This window comes from Peromyscus maniculatus, chromosome 15 (assembly GCF_049852395.1).
Source record: "Peromyscus maniculatus bairdii isolate BWxNUB_F1_BW_parent chromosome 15, HU_Pman_BW_mat_3.1, whole genome shotgun sequence".
In the NCBI taxonomy this organism is placed as follows: domain Eukaryota; kingdom Metazoa; phylum Chordata; class Mammalia; order Rodentia; family Cricetidae; genus Peromyscus; species Peromyscus maniculatus.
The window spans coordinates 58,040,246-58,065,967 of record NC_134866.1 but is presented as its reverse complement, the minus strand read 5'-3'; the positions used below and the strand labels follow the sequence as shown (position 1 = coordinate 58,065,967).

General features: G+C 40.5%; 2 protein-coding genes across 12 annotated transcripts in view; one reads left to right on the top strand and one right to left on the bottom strand.

Moving 5' to 3' along the window:
* LOC121822864 (uncharacterized) overlaps positions 1-23,108 on the top strand; it is a 62,948-nt gene extending 39,840 nt beyond the window's left edge. For 5 of the 8 annotated variants that reach the window (XR_013044779.1, XR_013044778.1, XR_013044777.1 and 2 more), the window contains one exon: positions 1-387. This exon is cut by the window's left edge and continues 292 nt beyond it. Coding sequence is in view for 2 of the 8 variants with exons in the window: in XM_076552014.1 (XP_076408129.1) it covers positions 18,607-18,697; positions 22,546-22,669 (215 nt within the window). In the remaining 6 variants the exon portion in view is untranslated. Of the gene's footprint in view, positions 388-18,606; positions 18,698-22,545 lie in introns of those variants that run through there. The other 3 variants (XM_076552014.1, XM_076552015.1, XR_006064164.2) reach the window with 2 other exon arrangements.
* The window catches only part of Arb2a (ARB2 cotranscriptional regulator A), a 448,678-nt gene that overhangs the window by 21,186 nt on the left and 401,770 nt on the right, over positions 1-25,722 (bottom strand). The gene's annotated exons all lie outside the window — the stretch shown is intronic.

Genomic DNA, 25,722 nt, shown 5'->3' with positions numbered 1-25,722 from the left:
AGGGCCTGCACAGCAACTCTGTCTATAAATACAGCTTCCAGCTTAGTGTTTTGATGGTGTTTCTGAGTGTGCTAACTAACGAGTACGTCTCTAATCCCTATGCCTTCTCTTGGGCTCTTTTCCTTCTTTGATTTATCCTGTTTAACGTCTATGTTACAGTTTTTGTTTTATCTTACTATATTTTATTTTGTTGTATTTAAAAATGAATGAATAATGAATGAATGTGTGAAAACCTAGCCACTAGGTTTTACCAACTAATTTATACCTCCTGGGAGAGCGGAAATGACTTTTATCCAATGTAGTGACACTGGGTATATCAATTACTTCAAGGCAGGCCTCATATTCAGGAAGAATTGATCAACACATAATAAACTCTACAGTTTTTTATTCTGTGTGTGCTTTTATTTGGTTACTGTTTTATGTTTTGTTTTGTTTATGTTTTTTCTTTTTTTGGTATTGTTTTCTTTTCTTGGTTTTGTTGTTGTATTTGGTTTTTGTTTGTATTTTGAGAAAGAACTTAAAGTTGGGTGGTTAGAGGGGGAGAGAAGATCAGGAAGGACTTGGGGGAAGGGAAGAATATGATCAATATACATTTAAATTTAAAATTGTTTTAAGTAATAAAAATATGATAAAAAAGAAAAAAGACAAAAAGGTGGGTTCTGTGGGTTATAAATTGTTTTCCTATGTCTCATTCTTAGAGCAGTCACAACCACCTGTTTTACAATATTATCATTTACAAGAATCTTAGCAAACTATATGGCAAGACAAGTGAGACGGACCATTATACAGAACTAGTGTCTCTTTCCTTCCTTCCAAACATCACCACTGGAAGTGACTGCAGTAATCTTAAAAAGCAAATAAAACATTTCAAATTAAAACTAACTTCACATGGCGGCAAATGAGAGGATGTTTGCATCCTTCAATCTGCTCTACTAGAGTCATTCTGGGATCATTCAATCATCTCCTATGTCAAAATGAAAAATAAATTGGTTCCTTTAAGAGTTCTTTGAAGAGACCTTTTAACTTCAAGTTTGAGGCCCCAGAGCAAAAGTCTGTAAGTTTAAAGCCCAGATATGTGGACAGATGCTTATTTACAGTTACATGTGGTGGAAAACACAACACAAGCAGACCATTTTATGAGCAATTCTCTTTTGAGTAAAAATTGACTTGAAAGTGTTTCCCTCTTAATAAAGCTGTTTTGCATTTCTAATGTTTTCCATATTTAAGTTCAACAATGAGCCATCTAATCTTTAAAGCAAGTTCAAACAGGAAATCTTTCCTCTGCTACAGGTCCCAAGTTCCTAAGTTTCTCCTACAAACAAAAACGTTGTCTCTTAGCGATGTCAGAAGCTACACCTGTAAATCTCACCAACATGGCCATCAAATGTGAGCTGAACAAGGAAGAAGACACCAATGGACATGCCAAAGAGGATGGCAGAACCCTATGAGGCCTCAGTCCTACAGAAAGAACTTGAGGCAACTGGGGAAAGCTGGGGACAGGAAAGGCATTCTCCTCAGGGAACAGCACACCAATTGGTTGTTCAGTGCCAAATGGTCAGCCCTGAAAACATGCATACAAGCAACATTATATGGACTGAGCAGGTTTTATTTAGGAATATATGTGCATATACACATATGTATGTAAAAACAGTTTTAATAAAAAAAAAGATGCCATGAATTTGAAGGAGAAAGGGGAGAGGTATATGAGAGGATTTGGAGGGACGAAAGGGAAGGGAGAAATATTATCTCAAAAATACAACACCCCCAAATAAAAAAAAACAGATTTAATGAAGTAATGTATCAAAGTGTTATAATTTTAATATTTAATATCTCTCTATAAAATAATTTAGTACACAATATTCTAAGAAATTAATTTAGAAAGACTGTTTAGACAGGTGGGATGGTGCAGTCTTACAACTTCAGCTCTAAGAAGGCTGAGGCAGGTAGACTGTCATGAGCCTGAGGCCAGCCTGGGCTACATCGTGAGCTACATCCAGGCCAGCCTGCAGTATGGGATCTTTTTCCGTGGAGGCCAGGAGCACTGAGATGGCCCTGTGGCTGAGAACTCGGGCTCTGAGAACAGAAGAACTGGAGTTCAGATCCCAGCACCCACGTAACAAACTAAACATTCCTGAAGCTGACAGCAGCCCCAGTGCTGAGCTGCGCAGAGACAGGAGGATTGCTGGACTTGCTGGCTTCCAGCCTGGCTAAGGTGTGAGCCTCCGCCTTGGAGGAGGGGCAGGCAGACAGGTTGTCAGAGGACACCCGGCATCCTCTTTGGTTTCCATGCTCCCAGACACACGTGTACATTATATATACACAAGTGCATATGTGCACACACAGAAATAAAGAAAAATTAAATGTTAAACCCCCAAACATGGAGCTGGAGAGATGGCCAGCACTCCCTTAACACTTGTTCCTGCCTTAGTTGTTCAACATCCATATGGTGGTTCATAACCATGTTCTAGTCCCAGAGAATCTGATGCCATCTTCTGACCTGCCCAGGCTCCAGGTATGCATATGGTAATACACACACACACTGACAAACACTCATACACACAAAATCAACACATCTAAAAAAATAAAAACCCCAACAACAATAACAATAACATAAAACTAAGTTTAAAATCAGAATTAATTTTAAAATATTTTCAAACTTATAAAATTGTAGGAGAGTTAATATTTAGTTATTATTTATCCAGATTCATTAGTTTTCAAAAACATGTCACAGGCGTTCCTTCCCCCTTTCACTGTCTCCATCTCCACAGGTGTGTACACCATAGAAAGAGGCGGTCGAAAGCAGACGAGAATGCCATTCCCTCTGGAATGCTATCCCCTTAGAGTGTGTTTCCTGACCTCAGGGCATTCTCTTCTATGGTCAGGCTGTGCGCGGATATGGAGCACCTCACTCTAAACCTGCACGTCACTTTGCTGCTGTCCTTACCTTACTCTTTCCAGCACAGAATTAAGTCCAGGATTGCATACTGAGAATTTCTAAGCTTTAGGGGCTGAGGGAATGGCTCAGAGGTAGAGAGCACTTGGTGCTCTTGTAGAAGGCTCAGGTTCAATTCCCAGCCCCTAACATGGTGACTCACACACTCTTCTGGACACCAGGCATGTGTGTATGTGTGTGTGTGTATGTATGTATGTATGTATGTATATATACATATCTATATATATATACATATCTATATATACATATCTATATATATATCTACAAAATTTAAAATTACTAAGATTTAATAATTATTTTTTTACTTCTACCTGCTTTGTCATATTATATATTACTAGCAGAAGTTAATGGAATTTACTTCGTCATAGTAACATATTTCACTTCTATTTCTTTCTATAAGACTTTGTTTTGTTTGTGTGTTTGTTTGAGACAGGGTCTCATTCTTTAACTCAGGCTTCCCTCAAACTCATGGATCCCCCTGTTGCAGCCTCTGGAACATTGGATTAGAGGTAGGAGACATTATGCCTGGCTTTTTTTTTTCTCTGAGAGAGGGTCTTCTGTAGTCCAGGTCAGCCTGCATCTCATCATGGACCTGAGGATGGCCTTGACTGATTCTCCTGACTTAACCTCCAAGTGCTGGGTTTCTAGGGGTGTGCTGCCATATCTGGTTTTATGTGTTGTTGGTGATCAAACCCCAGGTTTTGTCCATGCTACTCTACCCACTGAGGCACTGTCATTCCTTTTTATGGGAGTATTTTTTATTAGGATATATTAATTGTACAATAGTGACATTTACACACATGCACATTTAATCGTTTTTACCTCAACTTTTACCTGCTCTGGACCTCCTCCTCCTAGCCCCATTTTCTCCACCCATTATTTTATATCTTTTAAATGGTAGTTTTTCTTTAATGTGAAATTTCAGGAGGAGAATACTAATTACTTCATCAGTATGTTTTCTGATATTTTTAGCAAACTCCCTTAGTACAAATGTAAGAACATGATTAAAACATGGTAGCTAAGTTCCTATATCTACCAGTGAATAGCTGTATTAAACACTCACTTTTTTGCTGTGGCTCCTATGTAAAGCAGCTTACAACTAAAGAAAGAAACCATTGCTCTCTCAACACACGCCTTCCTGCTGTGTTGATGTTGCTCCTTGGAGGGTGAATTGTAGTAAACTTAAAATCAGGCAAATTTTTTACTTGCTAGGAGTTTTAGTAAGATGTCTGATAGAGGAGATTGAAATCACTGACTAAAGTAAACTTTCCACAATATTTGAGACATATTTAACAGTGATAATTTCCCCATACTCATTAGAAAATGTCCAATTAACTGCATATACTTATGCTGAGGGCTTAGAAAAAGTGTCCACAGCTGAACTGAGAGTTAATGATTAACATCTATTTCTGGCTACTCTGTCAATATGCCTGTAATTCTGGGTAAGCTATTTAACTTTGAGTTGTCTTAACTTCTCTGTTCTTAAAGGCAGAATGAATATTGTTTTACATACAAACGGAGTGCGAGGACCTCAAAGAGGTCAGCTACTGAACTTGTAACATGAAATGTGGTGAGAGAGCACAGGGCAAACCCTACAGAGAATCATCAAAACTATGGCATTCACTCGGAGAAACAGGGAAAGTACATCGCTGCTATGTGTTCATTAAGTGAGAAAGCAAAAATCAAGCTAGAAAAAAAAGAAATCCGAAGCCACTAACAATCCTGCTGCCCATTAACAACGTGGCACCTGTCCTTTAGGGAATTTCTCATAAACATATCCTCAATATTTGCTGATGAAACACACAACTTTAATAATTGGAAAAATAAACTGTATTTCAACACTAATTAATTTAATAAAAGTTTCCATAATGATAGTTCCTGATTTGATAATCATTTAACTCTCCCATTTGTAAAAATATAAATTATGAAAAAATAGAAAATACAGTTATTTGATGTCCTCACAGCAACCCAAAGCAGATGGAGTAGAAGAAGCTAAATCCTTCGAAGAAGGGCCGTGTACAGAGCATGCCTTGGCCTTGGGAACTTGCCTTACTTCTGTGTAGTGTAGCTAGAACCCACGCAGAGGGACTCCCTTTCAGTGCCTTGAGGTCTCTATGGATAGAATTTGGGGTGTGAGAAGAGCTGGAAACTAAGAAGGGAAATTCCTCATAGAAAGAAGCCAACCACAGAAGGGAGTAATTTACAAATATTCTTAATTATTTTGGTTGAATGATGGACCATGTTTGTATAAGGAAGGGCCATGATCAGAATATATTGTATGAATTTTCAATTAAAAATAAATAAATATCCAACACAACACAATCTAATACTATGCAAGACAGGATACTAGAATTCAGAGACTCAAAGCCAAATCATCATTCACAATCCAACACAATACAAAATGTTAATAGCACACCAGAGAGAAGGCAGAAAAAAGCCAAAGCACCCTTAGAAATGATCAACAGGAGGCTAACTCCCAAGTCAGGTATGGTGCATGGTGGCAATTTATACTAGACATCGATCACTCAGGAAGCCAAAGCAGGAGGTATCTGGGTATGGCGGCACACACGCCTTTAACCCCAGCACCTGGGAGGCAGAGGAAGGCAAACCACTGTGAGTTTGAGGCCAGTCAGGTCTATAATAGAGAGTCCCAGGCAAGCAGGACTACATAGACGAAAAAGAAGAAAAACAAATGATTGACTGGAAATATAGCAAAGTCATATAATGGTAGACATAACAACCATATCAGTAACTACAAGACATTTAAATGGACTAGTACCTGTAATTAACATTATTATTAAAAAGACTATAGTAAACACGGGGAAGACACAGCAACTCAAGTAGAAGGAATGCCTGTGAGTCACTCACAAGCACCTGGGTGACCATGGGGGAAGACACAGCGGCCCAGGTACAATGAATGTCCATATACTATGCACAAACATGTGACATGGTGTAATTAATTTATTTTATTTTATTTTATTTTTTTTTGGTTTTTCAAGACAAGGTTTCTCTGTGTTGCTTTGCGCCTTTCCTGGAACTTGCTTTGGAGACCAGGCTGGCCTTGAACTCACAGAGATCCGCCTGCCTCTGCCTCCTGAGTGCTGGGATTAAAGGCATGAGCCACCACTGCCCAGCATGGTGTAATTAATTTTTAAAGTCACTTGTCAGATATTTGAAAAGTAAAGCAAGATACACAGATCACTCTAGGATTGCATTCCCACTATGAGCTATTTACCTCCCCAAGCCAAACGCTGAGAAACGAGCATGCATGGAGACACTCAGAGCTGTTTATCCACAACGACCCCAGACTGACAGTTCCAATGCCCATCAACAGGAAAATGGGTGACTTCACCAAATGAATGCAACTACTTGATAGTTACAGACCAATCAACATGATGGTTAGTGTTGTCAACTTGACAGACCCTAGATCAGTGGTTCTCAACCTTCCTAATGCTACAACACTTCAATACAGTTCCTTGTATTGTGGAGACCCCAACCATAATATTATTTTCATTGCCCACTTCACTACTGTTATGTATCATAATGTAAATATTTTTGGGAAAAGAGGTTTTCCAGGGGAGTCATGACCACACAGGTTGAGAACTACTGCTCTAGAATTAACTAGGAGATTGGCCTCTGAGCATGCCTGTGGGGGGTTATCTTGATTAGATTAACTGATGTGAGAAGGTCCATCTCAACCATGGGTGAGATCATTCCCTAGGCAGGGTCCTACACCTCATAAAATGGAAAAAGCACACAGCACCAGCATGCAATCCATTCCCTCTATTTCTTGACTGTGGATGCAGTATGAAGAGCTTGTTTCAAGCTCCTCATGCTTTGTTCTTCCAGTATTGATGAACTGTATGTAGAACTATGACCAAGATAAAAATCTTAAAAACATCCTATTAGGTGAAAGAAGCCACACTCAGAATATAGGCTGTATATGTTATTTATATGGAATCAAAAATGGAAAAGGAAAGAAAAAACCTATGGTGATAGAATTTAGAACAAAGATTGCAGAGTAGAATGGGCATTGGGCTACGGGAGGACTCTCCAGAAGAAAATAAAAAATCTGGGTGACTGGCAGCTCACAGCTCACCGCTTTCTAATTTTAGCTTGTTGCTAGGTGTCTATGAGGAAGAGAATATGGTGGGTAATTAGCCCTGGAGACTATGATAATCTGTGCTGTGAATCAAACCTAGGACTGATTCCTCCTAAGACACATTATCAAGAGAGAAACCATCATGTATTATAAAATATACCAATCCCAACAAATGACCAATTCTCAACATAGAAATATAAGAAAAAAGAAAAAAAAAAAGAAAACCCACAAACAGTTAAAAGAATTAAAGAAGGCAAGACAGGGTCTGAAGGAGGGCGGGACCATGGAGGGAAGGAGAGGCTGTGGGGATCTGAAGGAAAAACCAGTTGGCAGTCTCAGCAACAGAGCAGATCAAGCATAAGAAAAAAAAAATCACAGAGCTTGAAGTAAGGTCTTTTATTAGTGTGGAACAGAAAGAACAAAAGAGAAGTTAAAAAAGAGCACAAGGAGAAAATGCAGGAGCTTTAGGATACTCTCAAAAAGTCAAATATTCAGATCATTGGAGTATCTGGGGGAGAAGAGCTACAGGTTGAGGGCACAGAAAACCTCTTTAGTAAAATAATAGTAGAGAAATTCCTAATCTGGGGAAATATAGACATTGAGTTACAAGAAGCAGTTAGAACCTCAAGCACACATGACCATAGAAGTACATTATCATAACATATTACAGTTAGGTTATAAAAAGACCAGGACAAAGGAAGAATATTACAATCTTCAAAAGAGAAAAATGCCAACTAACATTTAAAGGCAAATACATTGGACAAATAGCAGATTTCTCAGAAGGAACTCTAAATATTAGAAGGGCATAGGATGATATACTTTGGGTCCAGAATGAACACAACTACCAACCAAGATTGTTGTACCCAATGAGGCTGTCAGTCACAGCTGGAGGAGAAGCAAAGACCTTCCATGATAAGGATAAATCAAGGGAATGCATGACCACTAGACCAGAACTATGAAAGATGCTCAAAGGAATCCTATACCCAGGAAAGAAAGAATTAAGTAAATGCCACCATTAAAAATGTGAATAAATCCCACTGGAACAAAAGATATGCTAAGGAAGAATAACAAAAAAGTTCAACTAATATAGCAAACCATCACATTTACAAGATAAATAGGAAGAAATAAGCAAAATATATTCAAAGGTACTTATATGCTAAGTGTAGGAATGGCATATAATTTTATAAAAACAAAACACTGTAGATGTAACAAGGAGATTTGGGCCTTATTGTAACAGTGGGAGACTTTTAATACCAAGAGTAGCAGGGCACAACTGGAGAAAATACCACAAAATTCACAGGAAAGCACAAGAGACCTCAAGTAGCCAAGGAAACCTGAGCAAAACCATACTGGAGCCAAAATAAGAAACAAGGGAAGCGCACCAGGATATCAGCACACGTGGATTCCTAGGGAAGACTTTAAAGGAGAGAAAACAAGAACCGCCGCCTGGAGTTACAGCAGAGGTTCTGCCCAGCAAAGAGACCGGCCTTTCACTGTCACCTACAGAACAGAGAGGGCTGTGGTCCTTTGGAGGAGACTCACAGATTTGAATATTTGGTTCCCAGCTGTGATCTGTTCGGGGAAGGTGAAGAGGTGTGACCTCGCTGGAGGAGGTGTGGGTTTGAGGTTTCAAAAACTCATGCCATTCCCAGTCCGTCTCTGCCTCCTGCTTGTATTCAGGCTGTGAGCTCTCAGCTAACCCTGCTGCAATGTCTTTACCCCACCATCATGGACTCTAACCCTCTGGAACCATATCTAACTGTCTATTATAGTATTTTGTAAGAAAAAGAAAAATGTGGAACTCCTGCTAATGTTCTTGACGTTTATTATAATAGTAATTACAGTGAGTTTCTCTGGTTGGAATCTATCCTTCCATAAGTATGTGCTGAGGGTTGGGGTTGTAGCTAAAGTGGCAGAGTGCTTGCCACGCCTGTACTCAGCCCTGGGTTTGGTCCCCAGCACTGCGCAAACCAGGTATAGTAGTGGCACAGACTTGTAATTCCAGGACTTAGAAGGTGGGAGGCAGGAGGATTAGAACTTCAAGATCATCCTCAGCTACATGAATAAGAGGCTAGCCTGGGCTACGTAAGAGCCCATCTCTTAAAATAAAAAGGGAAAATATATGATGAAAGACTTCATTGTTAATGCAACAGTGTTGGGCATTGGGACCTAATGAGAAGCGGTTAGTCATCAGGGCTCTTCATCAATGGATTAATGCCATTGATGCTATAAACTCAAAACTTGCTCTTGGCCTCTTTTTACCCTATTACCGGTAAAGGGGAAAAAGAGGCCTTATCACATGCTGGCCCGTTAGTCTTGAACCTCCTGGCCTCCAGACCCAGGAGATAAGTTTTTCTTCATTATAAACTACTTAGTACAAAAGACACTATGGCATAAGTATACATACTTTTCAAAGCCCAACAAGTTGAAAATTGAAAACCTGACATTTTTGTCACATGTAAAATCTATACCTAAAATAGAAAAAAACTAAATAAAAAATAAAAATTTATATTTTATTACAATTTACTTTGCATTATATAATAAATAATATAACATATGATAAATGAAATTATATAAATTACAATTTATTTATATTAAAATAATATTTATATAATTTTATAATCATATTGTAAAATATAATATACTTATGTTGAATTATAATTTATTATATTTTATTATTAAATACAGTAAGGTATATTTCAGATGCATATAAAATAATAGTCAGTTTATATCAGTGAATAAGTTTACCTCATTGATTTAGGACAGTCTGTTTTTCATAATTTTTCATTGTTTTTCTTTTTCCTAATTTTTAGAATTTGTTTTTTGAGAATTTCATACAATGTGCTTTCATCACATTTATCTCCATCCCCAACTCCTCCCAGATCCATGCTCTTTCAATTTTCCTAATTTTGTATTGCCCCCGCTTTTTAAAACCACCGAGTCCAATCTGTGCTGCCAATATACTCTTGGGTATGTGGTCTTCTAGTGGACAGCAGCCAGTTGACCAGGGACGGCACTATTAAAGGAAAATGACCCTACCTCTCCCATCAGCTATCGACTGTCAATAGCTCCTCAGTTAGGGGTGAGACCATGCCTACCTCCCCTCTCTCTCTCCGCTGGAGTGTTGTCTGACTAGAACTGGGCAGGTCTTGTGCCTTCTGTCATAACCCTGTGAGTAGGACACATTTCTTTCCTAACATGATGCAGGCAAGGCCAATGCCTATTCGGACTTCAGTCCTCCTGAAAGTAAACTAACTGTCTAGATGAGATTGTCTTCTGATTTTTTTGACTCTCATTGATTAAAGTCTCAGAAAAGACCCATCAACTAATCTGTAGAGGCAAATCTGAAATCAGTGTTAACAAGACAAGCTGGTGATACTGTAATCAAGCACACTTGGTAACTCTTAAGTAAAGAACTTGCCAGGTTCATATGATGTGATGTTCAACTTCTGCAGGTAGCAGACACTGGTAGCATTCACATACCTTCAGGGGTAAGGGCAATGCATGAGCACTACAAGACTGGTAAAGCTTCCATCATGGTGAAAATTATAGTCCCCAAAGGACAGTCTGGTAAAAACTCATCCACCCCTTTTTACTATGTAGATTACTAATATGAGTCATTTCATTCCAAAGCAGCAGAACTAATGGGCATATATAATAATTTAAACTCTATGACATTTTAGCAAGATATCTTGCAATGAAGTAATAGAACCTAGCAAGTACCTACTGTTTTCTCGGAGTAAAAGGAGACAATATCATATTCTTTATTTGAGCAAAAACTACTTGAAGTTCAAAAATAGTCAGTCATACTGAGACTCTCAACTGGTTAATGTGAAGAAGATAAGAGACTGTGGTGCTCAGCCCTAAATGGGATATACATATCACCCTCTTTGCAAAGCTTAGGGACCTTCATGGAAGAGGGGATGAAAAGATTGTAAGACATTGCACCATAGGGAATGGGATCTAAAAAGCAGTTCATGTACCCAGGATAAGTTCTGGTCCCATTGCCAGGGGACCCACAAACACATCAAGCCATGCAACTGTCACTCACACTCAGAGGGCCTGGTGCGGTCCCATACTCAGCCTTGGTGCAGCGGGGAGGTACTAGGTCCATCCCCAACATGGTACGCCAGCCTTTGTTGACCACCCAAGGGAGGCCTTACCATCTATGAGGAGGGGGTGGGGGTGGCATGGGAGTAGGTGGGAGGGAATGGGAGAAGAGGAGGGAGGGGGGAACAGGGGTTGGTATGTAAAAGGAAAGAAATTTTTTAAAAATAAAACATTATATAAAAAAGAAGAGATTGTAAGAGCCAGAGGTGTAGAATGACTTCAAGGAAACAGTTTTCCAGATATAACAGGCAGATGCACATGTGAGCCCACAGTGATTCCGAGAGCACACTGCAGCCACAACAGTCCCAGCACAGAGGGGAAGTAGGCATGGAATCCTACCACGGAATGAGGAGCTGTTTGCTTTTGGTAGCTGTTGGGACAGGGGAGTTAGGTTTTCCTTAACGTTGTGATCCCTGGTAGGCTGACCCAGGCCTTTGCCCTAGACTAGCCAGGCAATACAAACTGAACCTGATGTTGTAAAAAAGGGAATCTCAAGATTGGGTGGAAAAGAATGGAAGGGTGGTTATGGGAAGAATTGGGGGAGGAGGGTAAATACACTCTAAATATACTATATGATATCCTCAAATAATTAATAAAAATATTGTTAAAAACTGTATGATACTGAACTATCTTCACAAAGTTTTTTTTTTTTAATTAATTCATTTATTTGTTATGTAACAGTGTTCTGCCTGCATGCATGTTTGCAGGCCAGAAGAGGGCACCAGATCTCATTACAGATGGTTGTGAGCCACCATGTGGTTACTGGGAATTGTACTCAGGACCTCCAGAAGAGCAGTCAGTGTTCTTAACCTCTGAGCCATCTCTTCAACCCCAACAAAGAAGTTTTAGGTAACAGTGTGGAATACTGTGCTGTGGGAAGACTAAATGAATTATTGTTCAAATTACTCTTGGCTGAAAAGAAAGCGGCAAGAAACAGTTTTTACTATTTTTGACCTACTTCAAGTTAAAATGTCTACATTAGTTGAGATTATTGACTTTACTAATTTATTTATTCAACAAATGGTACTGGAAAAATTGGATATCTACATGTATAAGAGTTATGCTAGATCCGTATCTCTCACCTTGCATGAAAATCAAATCTAAACAGATTAAAGATCTCAATGTCAGATCTGAAATCCTCAACCTTCCAGAGGAAAAAACAGGGGTAGACTGACACAAGAGCAGACATGGATCTTTTGAATAGGATTCTATTTGTTCCAGAAATAAGGGCATGAATTGACAAGTGGGACCTCATGGAATTAAGAAGCTTCACACAGCAAAGGAACCTGTCAACTGAGTGAAGAAGTAGCCTATAGAAGGGGAGAAAATCTTTGCCAACTACATATCTGATAGAGGATTAGTATCCAGAATATATAAAGAACTAAAACAAAAACTAAACATCAAGAAAATAAACAATTTAATTAAGAAAAGTGGACTATAGAAGTAAAGATAGATTTCTCAAAAAGAGAAAAGTATTTAACATTTTTAGTTATCAAGGAAATGCAAATTAAAATAAATGTCGCGATTTCATCTTAACAAGCCAGAATGGCTATTATCAAAAAAAAAAAAAGTCAATAAATAATGGCAAGGCTGTAGAGTAAGAGGAATCCATGTACACTGTTCACGGGCATGTAAATCCCATGCAAACTGGTTCAGTCCCTCTGGGAATCAGTGTGGAGGTGCCTCAATAAAGGACTTCCACAGTGCGTGGCTATACTAGTCCCGAGCATGCTCTATACCTCACCACAGAGACACTCCCACAGCCATGTCCTTTGAATGTCTATTCACAACAGCAAGGACATAGAATGTCAACTGATGAACAGGTTTATTGGAATGTTTACACACATACACACACACAGGTTTATTGGAATGTTTACACACATACACACACACACACACAAACGGAAACTACCTTGTACAAATTTACGGGACAGTTTTACAGTTAAAATAACCCAATAACAGAAGATTTTAGTATACATCTATTTTCTGCACTGCCTTACTGTGAGTCCTTAGTCTTGGTGTAACCTTAACATTTTCTCTATTTCAAGTGTAGTGGACATTTGTGACTTTTTTCTTCTGCACAGCACCTGATTCACTTCCATTGCTAAAGGAATACCACACCTATAAATGGTATTGCCAAACAGGTAAGAAATTTTACCTTTGAAAGCTGGTCAGTAATTTACAAGGGAAGTAGCAAGAAATTCAGGTGGGTTAGTGTGTTTCTTTTACGTGTCCTGGATAAAATGTCACATTCCATTGTTCTACAGCCATCTTCAAGCACGTAAGCGAAGGACAGCATCAGCAGGAGAACCAGACGGCCTCAACGGAGAGACAGAGAACGGAGAAGGCACAGACCATGTCCTTAGAGAACTAGCAGTCACACCCAAGCTTTCGAGTCCCGCCGGGTTAGTCTCGGCATCATCACTCTGTCAACTGGTTGTCAAGACACTTCTAACACCCACGTGCTGTCATTTATTTGTTTAGGAATTTATTTAATGGATTTTATCCTGGCTCATGCTCTGTCTAAAATGTCCACCCTTTAAGCCTTTGCCACGACTTCTGCTGTACCCTTTCCTAGTGAGTGCCTGCACATAGTAGGTGTGTACCAAGCACTGTTGACTGGCTGGTAAAATATGAAATAGCTGGGGCTCAATGAACACTGAACATCATTAAAACTAGTAACAGAAATTTCCTGAGGTAAGTGCTTAACCTCAAATGTTTTATTTTATATAGAAAGTAATAGATTATCATAAAAACAAAATTCAAAGGTCTTTATATGCTTTAAAAATGTAGGTGCCAGGTTCCAAATATTAAAAATGATGAGATAAGGCAAGGTCTGGCTCTAATCTGCTGAGAGGTCTCTAAGAATACATTTGGTTAAAATAAAATTCAATGCTACTTTCTGGGTTTTGTACTAATAGGATTCTCATTAAAAAGAACTACTTCTATCTCACAGAAATAATTTTAAGGATTCATGTACTATTCAGATTTATTTATTGTTATTTTTTATTTAAAAGTAGTGAAAGGAAGAAATGGGGTACTGTTTTATTATTTTGATTTTTAATATCTTATAACATTTAAATACATTTAAGAGAAACAAACACAAACAAAACACTACATATCTTTCTTTTGTTCCTCGAAACAAATGGCAAACCAATATTACAACAAAATGTGGCAGAGTTTTTTAATTTGGAAAGATTGTAGCTTCACCCCTACACGCTCACTCACATGGTAAGAACCTAATTCTGAGACCTCCTGTGCATTAACAACAGGTTCCCAAGGAGGTCCACACTTGTTGGATAAAGCTTCTTCAGGGCCATCCACGTCTTTCTAAGTTTTTCATGCTGTCACCTCTATTCACCACAGGTTAGGTACCTTACATACATCATGTCTCAGTGTGAACGGAAGCTGTGGTTGAAGAGCCTCTGTCATGAATGTGGCTACCATACGTCTGAGAGAACACTGAGGTTGTGAACTCTCTTCACCCTTTGCAGATATTAGACAAGATGAACAGAACATCAGTGCCACCGAGGGGGCAGCCTCTCTCAGAGCACAGCCAGCGGTGACAAACTCCCAGCCATTTGATATCCTCCTCCAAGCTTTTAGGTGTTTCCTCTGTGCGAGGCAGCGTGGGAATGAGGAACCTGGGATGCAGTTTACTTGACAAGATCAGCATAGCAGCCGCTTGCTGACGTTAGCAGGGAGGAGGAGGAGGAGGAGGAGGAGGAGGAGGAGGAGGAGGAGGAGGAGGAGAGGGGGGGTTCCATTAGCGCTCTTGACTGTAGGAAGATAAGTCACAACTAGTTTTCCTTGGCACACATGTCCTACAGTTCACCAGCACACAGAAAGTGTCTTGAAATAGTTAAGATGACTATGTTTCAATATAGCGCTGTCTAAAACAACCTGCACCTGTTGTAAGTGAGCGTTGCAACACTGGGGGAAAGGTGTCCTGACTGCTTGGGGGAGTCAGGCAATACCTTGAGCTGCTAGGAGAGCTCTGGCGGCTGGAGCTGCAATGGGACAGCTCTGCTCTGAAGGGAAAGGTATCCTGACTGTTCAGGAGTCAGGCTACACCTGGAGTTGGGGTGCAGTTGGGGATGATCTCCCCACAGGATATAGCAATCCTGCTCCTCTCCTGGAGAGCTGAGCTTTGCTCAGCCCCCACTTTAGGGGGCTTCCCAGTAGAACTTGGCTTCTTTTCTAGCCTAAGATGTTGCTTCTTTTTGTTTCACTCTGCTAAAGGGGAACCCCTGCAGAAATGGAGCGATCCCCCCTTCTTTCTGCTCCCCCTTGCTCAGTCCCCTCAGGGACACCTTAGCACGGTTCTTCCTTCAGCCCTGCCTTACTCAGTGCCCCACCTCACCCCTGCAAAGGGGACATCCCTGCAAGTTTGTTCTGCTCAGTCCACTACGGGACATCTCAGCAAGGTTCTTCTCTGCACTGGCAAATGGAGATCTTAACACCCAAGACTCTTTTGAGAAAGAGATTTATTTGGTAAGGAGAAATCTAGGAAAGTTGCTGGCTCTACCAGGGTGGGAAAGAATGGCCCACAACTGAACAGACAGGGTGGTTTATATAGGATTTCTTAGGGGTGGAATTTCTCCAGGGAGAAGATTTTCTGTCAAGGGATTGGTTAGTTTTTCTTGCTCAGCGAGTGGTTAGTTTTGTTGGTTAGGAGCAGGGATGGCCCTGATTTCAGAGCCAAACTATGTTTCTTTCACTGGCCTTTCTTAGCTTTTTGGCTCTAATTCTTAGGCCAGGGCACATTTCTTTCACTGGCTCTGATTCTAGGGACAAAGTGTGTTTCTTTGCCACTGGCTGGTTTCAGAGTCAGGGCATGTTTCTTTGGTTCTGGGTTCAGGGATAAAGTGTTTTTTTTCTCTGGCTCAGGTCCCAGATCCAGGCTGTGTTTCTTTCACTGGTTCTGGGCTCCAGGGTCAGGGCGGGTTTCTTTAGCTAGCCCCTTTCCCCTACACCTGTGATTTAAATACAATGTTGTCTGAAGAGCAGAAATCATGGGACAACCTTAAAAGCTCTGTCTGTTTTGGTTCAAATTCCTACTAAAAACACCAGTAACCAAATTTGCTTTCATGTGCACTGTTTTAAAGTAATGCTTCCTATTTTATGTATTTTAATCAAGTAAACAGCTATTACCTACCTGGACAGGACTTTTGTGTCTCAGGATTTTAAGTTGAGCTTTTATAATTTCTAATGCAGCAGCATCTGTACTCAGCTTTTCTAGGATCATAGTTAAAGCTCGAGAGGGACTCATTTAAGGTTAAACTGGAGGTCACAGTATTATGTGTTTACTGTCTACCAAATATTTCATAACAACAGCACTGAAGAGTCAAGTTTAAGATACATACATTACATATTTTTAAGATTCTTCCATCATATAGTGAATTATGGTAAACATCAGGGTACTCTGCCCCTGAATCCTATAATTCAGTCATAATCCAATATGATACTTCACGCCTTTACTAATCATTGCTACAAAATACTAACAATGTAAAGAATGCTAACTATTTTATAGTACTTTGGTAAAACTTGTGGCCCATAGTGTTAGTTTCTACTTCCAGACTAAGACATAATCCGTGTGATTTTACTTTCCTTTTCCCTTCTGGAAACATGGACTCTGCAGAGCTGAGGTTAAGTGGTTAACAAAGAAGATGAGCTCACTGACTTCAAGGAATCCATGGTCTTCCGGAGGACAGAGACACCAGACAGAGAATTTAACAGATACCAGCTTATTTCTAAGTTAATGCCATGTGATGCCTTCCAGACAAGCTTGCCTGCTTGTGCTCTTAAGCAAGGCCAATCTTGCCAGCCTTCATTGCATTTTCTGTCTTGATTTTAAGGAAACTCAAAGATAAATGTTATGATGTTAATGTGGTTGTTTTATTATATGCTAATGGCCAATTACTTTCATTTTGAACTAGTTTCTAGTTTAATAAAAATGGCTGTTTTAACTATGATGTCATCTATCTCTCTTATTTCTTAAAGCCTACCCAAAGGAAAGGCCATAGGGAGAGGACTCAGGGACAGCCATTCTACCGCAAGGACTTCTTAAAGATGTGTTTGCAATTGCATTTTAAAACTTCAACTGTTCTAGATAACTTGAATTGTTCTAGATACTCATTTTTGTATAAAGCAATATAAAATTTTATACAGGTTCTAATCTGGAGTTACCTTTAAAGCCTGTGATGATGTCTAAAAACAAGGATTTCAATTACTGTTAGCTCCACAACAGAAACAAGAGCTGATTAACATTTCATAGAAATACCACAGAACATGCTATGTTAAAAAAATCAAAATTTCATCATCTTTTAAACTCTACAGTACTTTAATGGTGCTTCTAATAGTGCCTAACACTTGGAAGGATTCCACTGTTTGGCTCCTACAAAGTGGTTTTTTGACAGCAAATGTGTAGGAACCAGGATCTATACTGAAACTTGAATCTGAGCCATTTAGACATGATAATGTTGCCCGAATGTGAAGTGGTTTCCATTGGCAATACCATAATATCTTCTCACTGGAGCAAGAAGCTGAGTTTGGGGGATGTTTAGCTACCAAAGAAGCAGACATTATCTAAGTCTTGATCAGATGGGAAAAAAATTGAAAAGGACTTGCTGGCATTCATTCATTAGAAAATGAAAAAACTAAGATGCCAAATAAAGTTAACAGCTCCAAGGAGAAGCTGGAACTTGTGTTCTGAAGGCTTCATCATCACTCTCCTGTTCATTGATGCCAATAAATGTGTATTGAGTTCTTGAGTTCTCACCATGTGCAAAACACAACGCCAGGGGTTTTAGCTGTCATGGTCCAGAAAGACTCAGGTCCTGAGCATATGAGTTTAGACCTTTTCTCCAAATATGTGACCCCTACTTGTTAACCTAATTTCTTGTTTCCTTGATACTAAAAACTTCTTACTCTGCTTTCCAAACCACCTAGTTCCCTCTTACCTGGCTATCATTCCACATAAGTAGCAGAGGGTTTGAAGATAGCAGATTTTTAATGCATGAACTGAAGAAGAGAACACAATGTGCTTACTTCTAAAGGTAGATAGAAAAGAGGTCATGTCCTTCTGTCAGATATCTTTATTTTAAACTCTGTACATTACTCAACACAGTGTATCATATACCAGATATGTAAAATGGTTTATTAATCCACAATATGCAAATAATCAACATTAATTTAGCATTCACCATGCTTTCAAAAAGTTTAATTACCTTATTTGTGTACATATGTGTTATGGTAGTTTGAATGTGATATGGCCCCCATAGGCTCATACATTTGAATAGTCCCTAAATAGTGAAATAGTTTTGGGAAGGATTAGAAGATGTAGCCTTGTTGGAAGAAGTATGTCCCTGGGGGTAGGCTTTGAGGTTTCAAAAGCGCATTCTCAGCCCAATCTCTCTTTCTCTTTGCCTCTAATTGGCAGATCAGGAGGTAAGTTCTTTGCTACTGCTCCAGTGCCATGCCTGCTGCCTGCTGCCCACCACGATGATCATGGACTCTCACCCTCTGAAACTGTAAGTGAGCCCCCAATTACAAGCTTTCTTTTATAAGGTGTGTGTGTGTGTGTGTGTGTGTGTGTGTGTGTGTGTGTGTGTGTGTGCAGGGACACAAATGCCATGGCACATATGTGGAGGTCAGAAGACAACTCTTTGGAGTTTATTCTCTCTTGTCAGAGTGAGATCCGAGGATTAAAATCAGGTTATCAGGCCTGCGCATAAACATCTCTAACCACTGAGAAATGTCACAGATACTCAATATTCTTTATATGGAATTTTCACAATATGCGTTATCATTACAGTCATTTTAGACATGGTATAATCAAGTTCACAGGAATTAGGTAACTCAGGTAGATAGTGACCTATGGAGGCAGGAATATATCCTAGTTAGCTTGACTGCAACCCACTGCAAAGTAGCATACGTTAAAGTCCAGATGAATAGCAGACATCACATGTTCTTTGGATGATGTGATTAGTAAAAACAAGCAGTGGAGACACTTCTATGCAGAAAGTGAACCTGATGTGGGTTTTAGAAAGAAAGTAGGAGCCAGAGGGAGAGGGGTCACAGACACCACAGCAAAACCCACAGAATCAACTAACTGGGGCTCATAGGGGCTCACAGAGACTGAACCAGCCAGGAGGCATTCATGGGACTGACCGCTTAGTCCTCTTGTGGAACTCCAAACAGTGGGAGCAGGGGCTGTCTCTGATTCTTTCACTGGTTTTTGAGACCCTATTCCTCATACTGGATCACTTCGTCCAGTTTTAATACACGGGGAGGCGGTTGGTCTCACTGCAACTTGATATGCCATGGTTTGTGGATATCCATGGGAGACCTGCCCTTTCCTGAACAGAAATGGAGGAGGCGTGGACTGGGGGGTGGGAACAGGGTAGGTAGAGGTGGGGGACTAAGAGGAGAGGAGGGAGGGGAAACGGCTGCTGGGACATGAAATAAACGAATAAGTACATAAAATAAAAGAAGAAGAAAGTAGGAATAGTTGAGTTCCGGGGAAACAGTAACGCAAGTGAAAAGAGGATGGAGAGCAACGCTCGTAACTAGCTTTGGCCGAGAGAGAGCTCATGCACAGAAGTAGACCCTGCTAGGAACAAGACACAAAGGACACAAAATTTGAGTTTCAATTCTCTAGGCAGAAGAGGGAAAATAAATTATTTTTCATACAGAGAAAGATAAAAAAGCTGCTCTCCAGAGAGATATGTAGGATATAACAGCAAACAAGAGATTGCAGACAGGAGCCCAGAGAGAGGATGGAGAAGGTGGGGTCAAGGCAGTGGCCCTGAGAATCAAGAAGAAATTACAAATCAAACAGATGACTGGCATGCTGTAAAGGGGTTAGTCAGACTGTCTTGGGTGACACACTGATACTATCATTAACAGCAACAGTAATATTTTAATAAAATAGAAACAATTCCTATAAACAATGGCTTAGTACATGATAGGACACTGATAATGAACCTGACATCAGGCCACAACAGACAGCAGAATGATGAAAGGACAAAGGCTGTTCCTGTTCTCACAGGCTTGAGAGTTTATGAGAAAAGAAAGTAGCTGTAATAACATGGATGAGTTTGCTAGGAATACAGAGATAAATATGCTTATGATGGAGCGACAGAGCTATGGGGACATAAATAAGGAGCACACACAGAGTAGAGTTTGGGACTTCTCTGAGAAAATCATCGTTAAATAATGGCTTTGTTAGTAGTTGGGAACCCTGAACCAAGAATGACATGCTGAGAGTGCTAGTCACAATGCCTTCTCAACAACAGCTCCTTCTTAGGAAGCTACATTGCTACCAGACCTATTTCAGGACAATAAGTGGTCAACCCCACTCATGGTTGAATGTACCAGGGACAAGGACTGAGCTGATACAGCCAATCCACTGACCTGTCACATATGGTCTTGAGAAAATGAATGAAAAGAAACTATTTTCTTAAGAGTTTGAATAGAAGAAACTAAGAAAGAAAATGCCATGTGTCCCATGAGCAGAAGAGCTCTCTTTTGTAGAGCAATGTTAATTTCTGATGACTTTCCAATCCTAAGACGATGACTGTGCTCATGACGACTCAGGCTCACTGCACAGTAGAGCAACACTGGAAAGTCTAAATGGCTTCAGTTGCAATTTATTGTAGAATCCAGTTTCTAGCATTTTTTTGTAAGAGTTCTTTAGGAGATAAATTATACATTCAAAGTGAGAACTGAGGGTTGAGCTAGCTGTGCGAGTTTCTATTCTTTTTAGGGAAAAAGGCTCAATTAAAACAGGTCATCCCATATTGGAGAAAAGTAAACTAAAAAGGAGAGCCTGTATTGAGTTCAGCTACCAGGGTAAATAAATTACTACACACAGAAACAAATCTGTTCACTACTTTTAAATGTCTTTAATTGTCATAATTATAGCAAGCTTATCTCAACACAGATGTATGGGATACATTCTTAGGAAAATTGCCACAACTGTTGATACTTACACTCAAATGTCATATTTGTATGTTGTACACCAGACACATACAAATGAAATATATTTAAATACACCTACACACCTAACTAAACGTCTTCAGTAAGATACCAATTACACCAACAGAGTAAGCCAATACACAGAACTGACAAATTAAACTAATAAATGGAATGATGTGACCTCTTTACATTTCTTTGCATGTGTGAGCAACACTGGAATGATGATTCCCACTGTCACAATGCTGCTTCCTTCCGAAGTCCTCCGTGTGTGTGTGTGTGTGTGTGTGTGTGTGTGTGCATGCATCTGTGTCCATGTGTGTCCTTGACAGTGGAGGTCAGAAGTCAACCTCAGGTGTTGCTCTGCAGAAGAAATCTACTTAATTTTTGGAAAAGGGGCTTTTATTGGTATTTGAGGTTTATTGATGAGGCTGGCCAGTGGACCCCAGGATTTTACCTGTCTTTACCTACCCAGTGCTGGGATTACAGACAAATGTCATCATGAGCACCCAAGCTGAGATTAAAAGCACACACCACCAGGCTTTGCTTTTTTTTTTTTTTTGGTTTTTCGAGACAGGGTTTCTCTGTGTAGCTTTTGCGCCTTTCCTGGGACTCACTTGGTAGGCCAGGCTGGCCTCAAACTCACAGAGATCCGCCTGGCTCTGCCTCCCAAGTGCTGGGATTAAAGGAGTGCGCCACGACCGCCCGGCGAGGCTTTGCTTTTGATATGGATACTGGGTCAAACTCAGGTACCCATGCCCATGTGGCAGACACTTAAGTGAGTGAACCATCTTCACAACCTGGTAACTTCCATTTCATGTTTTACCATGCTATTCTGTGCCATTCTTACAATAGTCCTGGAGAAGATAATGTACAAAGATACATTTATTCCTCCTAGTTCTGGATGCTGGGAAGTCCAAGGTGCAGCTGTCTCTAGGTTCAGGTTTGCCCATTTACAAAAATGATGAATGCTGGATCCCTCAAAAGGGATGAGTCAAGAGGAAGAGGATGTACTTCTACCAGGGCCTTTCATAAAGCAGCTAATCTTATTTATCAGGGCCTTACTCTCAAGAGTCAATCACCTGCCCAATGCCTTACTTTTTTTTTTTTTTTTTTTTTTGGTTTTTTGAGACAGGGTTTCTCTGTGTAGCTTTGCGCCTTTCCTGGAATTCGCTTTGGAGACCAGGCTGGCCTAGAACTCACAGAGATCCGCCTGCCTTTGCCTCCCGAGTGCTGGGATTAAAGGCGTGCGCCACCACCGCCCGGCTAATGCCTTACTTTTTAATACAGCCCCTGGCAACACCTGACTTTGGAGGGGAAACATTTAAGCCACCCTCTACTTTTCTGTCAGCCAATTGATTTTATTTTCCATAATAGCTTTCTCCATTCCCTTTCCTCCTAGAAACAAAAATTTAAAAACTGCAGTCAGTCACCAGGCAAGACTTCCAGTGGAGGGATTGGGATACCAACTCAGCCACATAACCATCGACCTACAGTCTGTCCTGCCTGAGGATGTGCTGGGGTAAGGGGGGCGCAGAGATTGGGGGAGTGGCCAACCAATGACTGGTCCAGCCTGAGACCCATGCCACAAGAGTAAGCCCACCCCTGACACTGCCTGGAGCACCAGGGACCAAAGGCTGGATGGCCTAGAGACCTAGAATAGAACCAAAGATGACTGGAGAAAAAATGTTAACATAATGATGCCTAGTGATATTCTGCTATACTCATAGATAGGTGCCTAGCCCAATTGACATCATAGAGGCTTCATCCAGCAACAGACAGAAACAGAGACCCACAGCCAAACATTAGGCAGAGCTTGGGAAATCCTGCTGAAGAGAGGGAGGAAAAATGGTAGGAGCCAGAGAGGTTAAGAATATGTGACACCTTGCACAACCTTGGTGCAGTGGGAAGGGGCTTGGACCTGCCTAGGCTCAGTGTGCTGGGCTCTGCTGACTCCCCATGGGAGACCTCAATTTGGGGGATGTGGGGATATGGGGTGGCTTGGGAAAGAGGGCTGGGGGTGGGAGGAGGGGGGATCTGTGGATAGTATATGGAGTAAGTAGAAAATTTATGGGGAAAAAAAGAGCAAAACAACTTTATCCTACACACACACACACACACACACACACACACACACACACACACACACAGAATATTACAAGAAAATTCACAGAATAAACTAACCGGAGTTATAGGAGCTCACAGAGACTGAACCAACAATCAGGGAGCTTGCATGAGACTGACCTCTCCAATCTGTTACAGTTGTGTAGCAGGGTCTTCTTGTGGGACTCCAAACAGTGGGAGCAGGGGCTGTCCCTGACTCTGTTGCCAGCTTTAGGGACCCTACTCCTCATACTGGACTGCCTTGCCCAGCCTTAATACAAGGGGAGGAGCTTAGTCTTACTGCAACTTGATGTGCTCTGTTTTGTTGATACTCAGGGGGGACCTGCCCTTTCTTAAACAGCAACAGAAGAAGAGTGGATAGGGGCAGCAGAGGGGAAGTAGGGGGAGAGACTGGGAAGAGAGGAGGAAGGGGAAACTGTGGCCAGGATGCAAAGTAAAAAATATATATATAGGGGAGAAAAGAAAAGACAAGAAAAGAAATTGCCGTCCGTCGAGTGCTGGAGTAATTCATTACTTGTGTTAACCTGTTCTATAGTTGGACTTACGTTTAAGTCACTACTTGGGTTATGGGGTAGAGTACTTATTTATATGACTAAGATTAGCTGTCTTTCCCCTGCCCTCATATAAATCAAGTCATGTGGCCCAGGCCGGCCTGAACTCTAACTCTTCCTGCCTCCATCTCAGAAGACTAGAGTACTAGCTAGCCGTACCGCATCTGGCTTCGGGGCTCCTTTCTCAGTAGACACTTACTCCAGGCCTCTCCTTTCCACTTGGGCTGAGCTTAGTAAATTATTTTAGGTTAAGGGGTATTGCGAAGGAAACTCTGGAGAGAAGAAGAAAAGAAGCTCCTTCAGCTGGCTAGGGGAAGGGTGAGTGGGCTGACCACATGCCCATCTCCCGCTTGCTCCACACAGAACAAAGAAGGGGACTGAAGGATGGACTGCACAGGGAGACTCCCCAAAGTGCTTATAAAAACAGAGTGGCTCTGTTTCCCTGCCATTTTGCAGCTGGGATTCAGGAGTGGGAAGGGAGAGAAGCAAGCAGATAGAGAACACCATTTCATATGCCAAAGGCAATTTTCCTATTAATTATAAGTACTTGCTAAACAAAGAATGGATTGTTTCCAGTGGAATATCAAAAGTTGCAATTAGAAATTAATCTCTTAGGTCAAGTGAAGATACCTGTTTCTAGACTTTATGACTTTAATGGTTAAAAGAGGTTTGTTTCATTTTTGTGGGATGTAAGTAAAAGTAATATTTTATCATAATAACTGCATTTGTTTAAAACTCATTAACCAGGTTGTGGTGGTACACACTTTTAATCCCAGCACTCAGGAGGCAGAGGCAGACAGAGATCTGAGTTTGAGGCCAGCCTGGTCTACAGATCAAGTTGCAGGACAGCAAGGACTACACAGAGAAACCCTGCCTCAGAAAACCAAAACCAAACAACAGCAAAACTCACTTAGGGGGCGAGAGGTGGCTAAGAGCATGTGTTGTTTTCCAGAGGACATGGCAGCTCACAGTCACCTGCAATGCCAGTTCCAGGTGAACTGACCCTGCTCCTGACCTCCTTGATACCAGGGATGCATGTGGATATAAGCAAAACACTCATACATAGAAAATAAACTAAGTAAATCTAAAACTAAACAATCCTTTAATTGCATTATTATAAGAGGAAAACTTATTAAAGTAGTATTGTATCAAAGATGTGCTGAAGAACATTAACAAGGACTATAAAATATACTGTCTTGGTTTCTAACATACTTTAAAAATAACACATTTCAAGGCCAGGAAGTGGTGGTGCACACCTTTAATCCTAGCACTCAGGAGGCAGAGGTAGGTGAATCTCTGTGAGTTCGAGGCCAGCCTGGTCTACAGACAGAGCTCCACAACAGGCTCCAAAGATACACAGAGAAACCCTGTCTCAAAAACCAAAAAACCAAACCAAACCAAACCAAATAAAAACAAAAACATATTTCAAACTATGATAACAAATACACTAGGAAGAATCATATAAATAAATAAAGTTGTACAAGTAGACATATTAGCCGACCCTTAGTACAGATATAATAGAACCTTAAGAAAGGACCAGAAAGAGTAATTTAAAATGTATTAATATTTTAGAATCACGTGTACATATATAGGAAATCAACTCCACTTACCTACAATAACTAGAGAACTAATGTAATATATTAGAACAATCCAGGCCAACTATTTACGCTCTCCAGTAGTGACTGCAAAAATGAGTCCACATGAAGTGATTTCCACAGAAAACAGGCTGGTCACAACAGCAAATCTTGTGGCATATATGCTACCTAATTCCCACACAGTTCTCAGGTTGTTTCTCATTCCTAAACAGCATTTATACCTCTCTTGATTGATAAATATGCCACTAAGACAGGACCGAGGGTTCACAACACATGTGGACAACAATCAAGTTGGAAGAAACAAAGGAC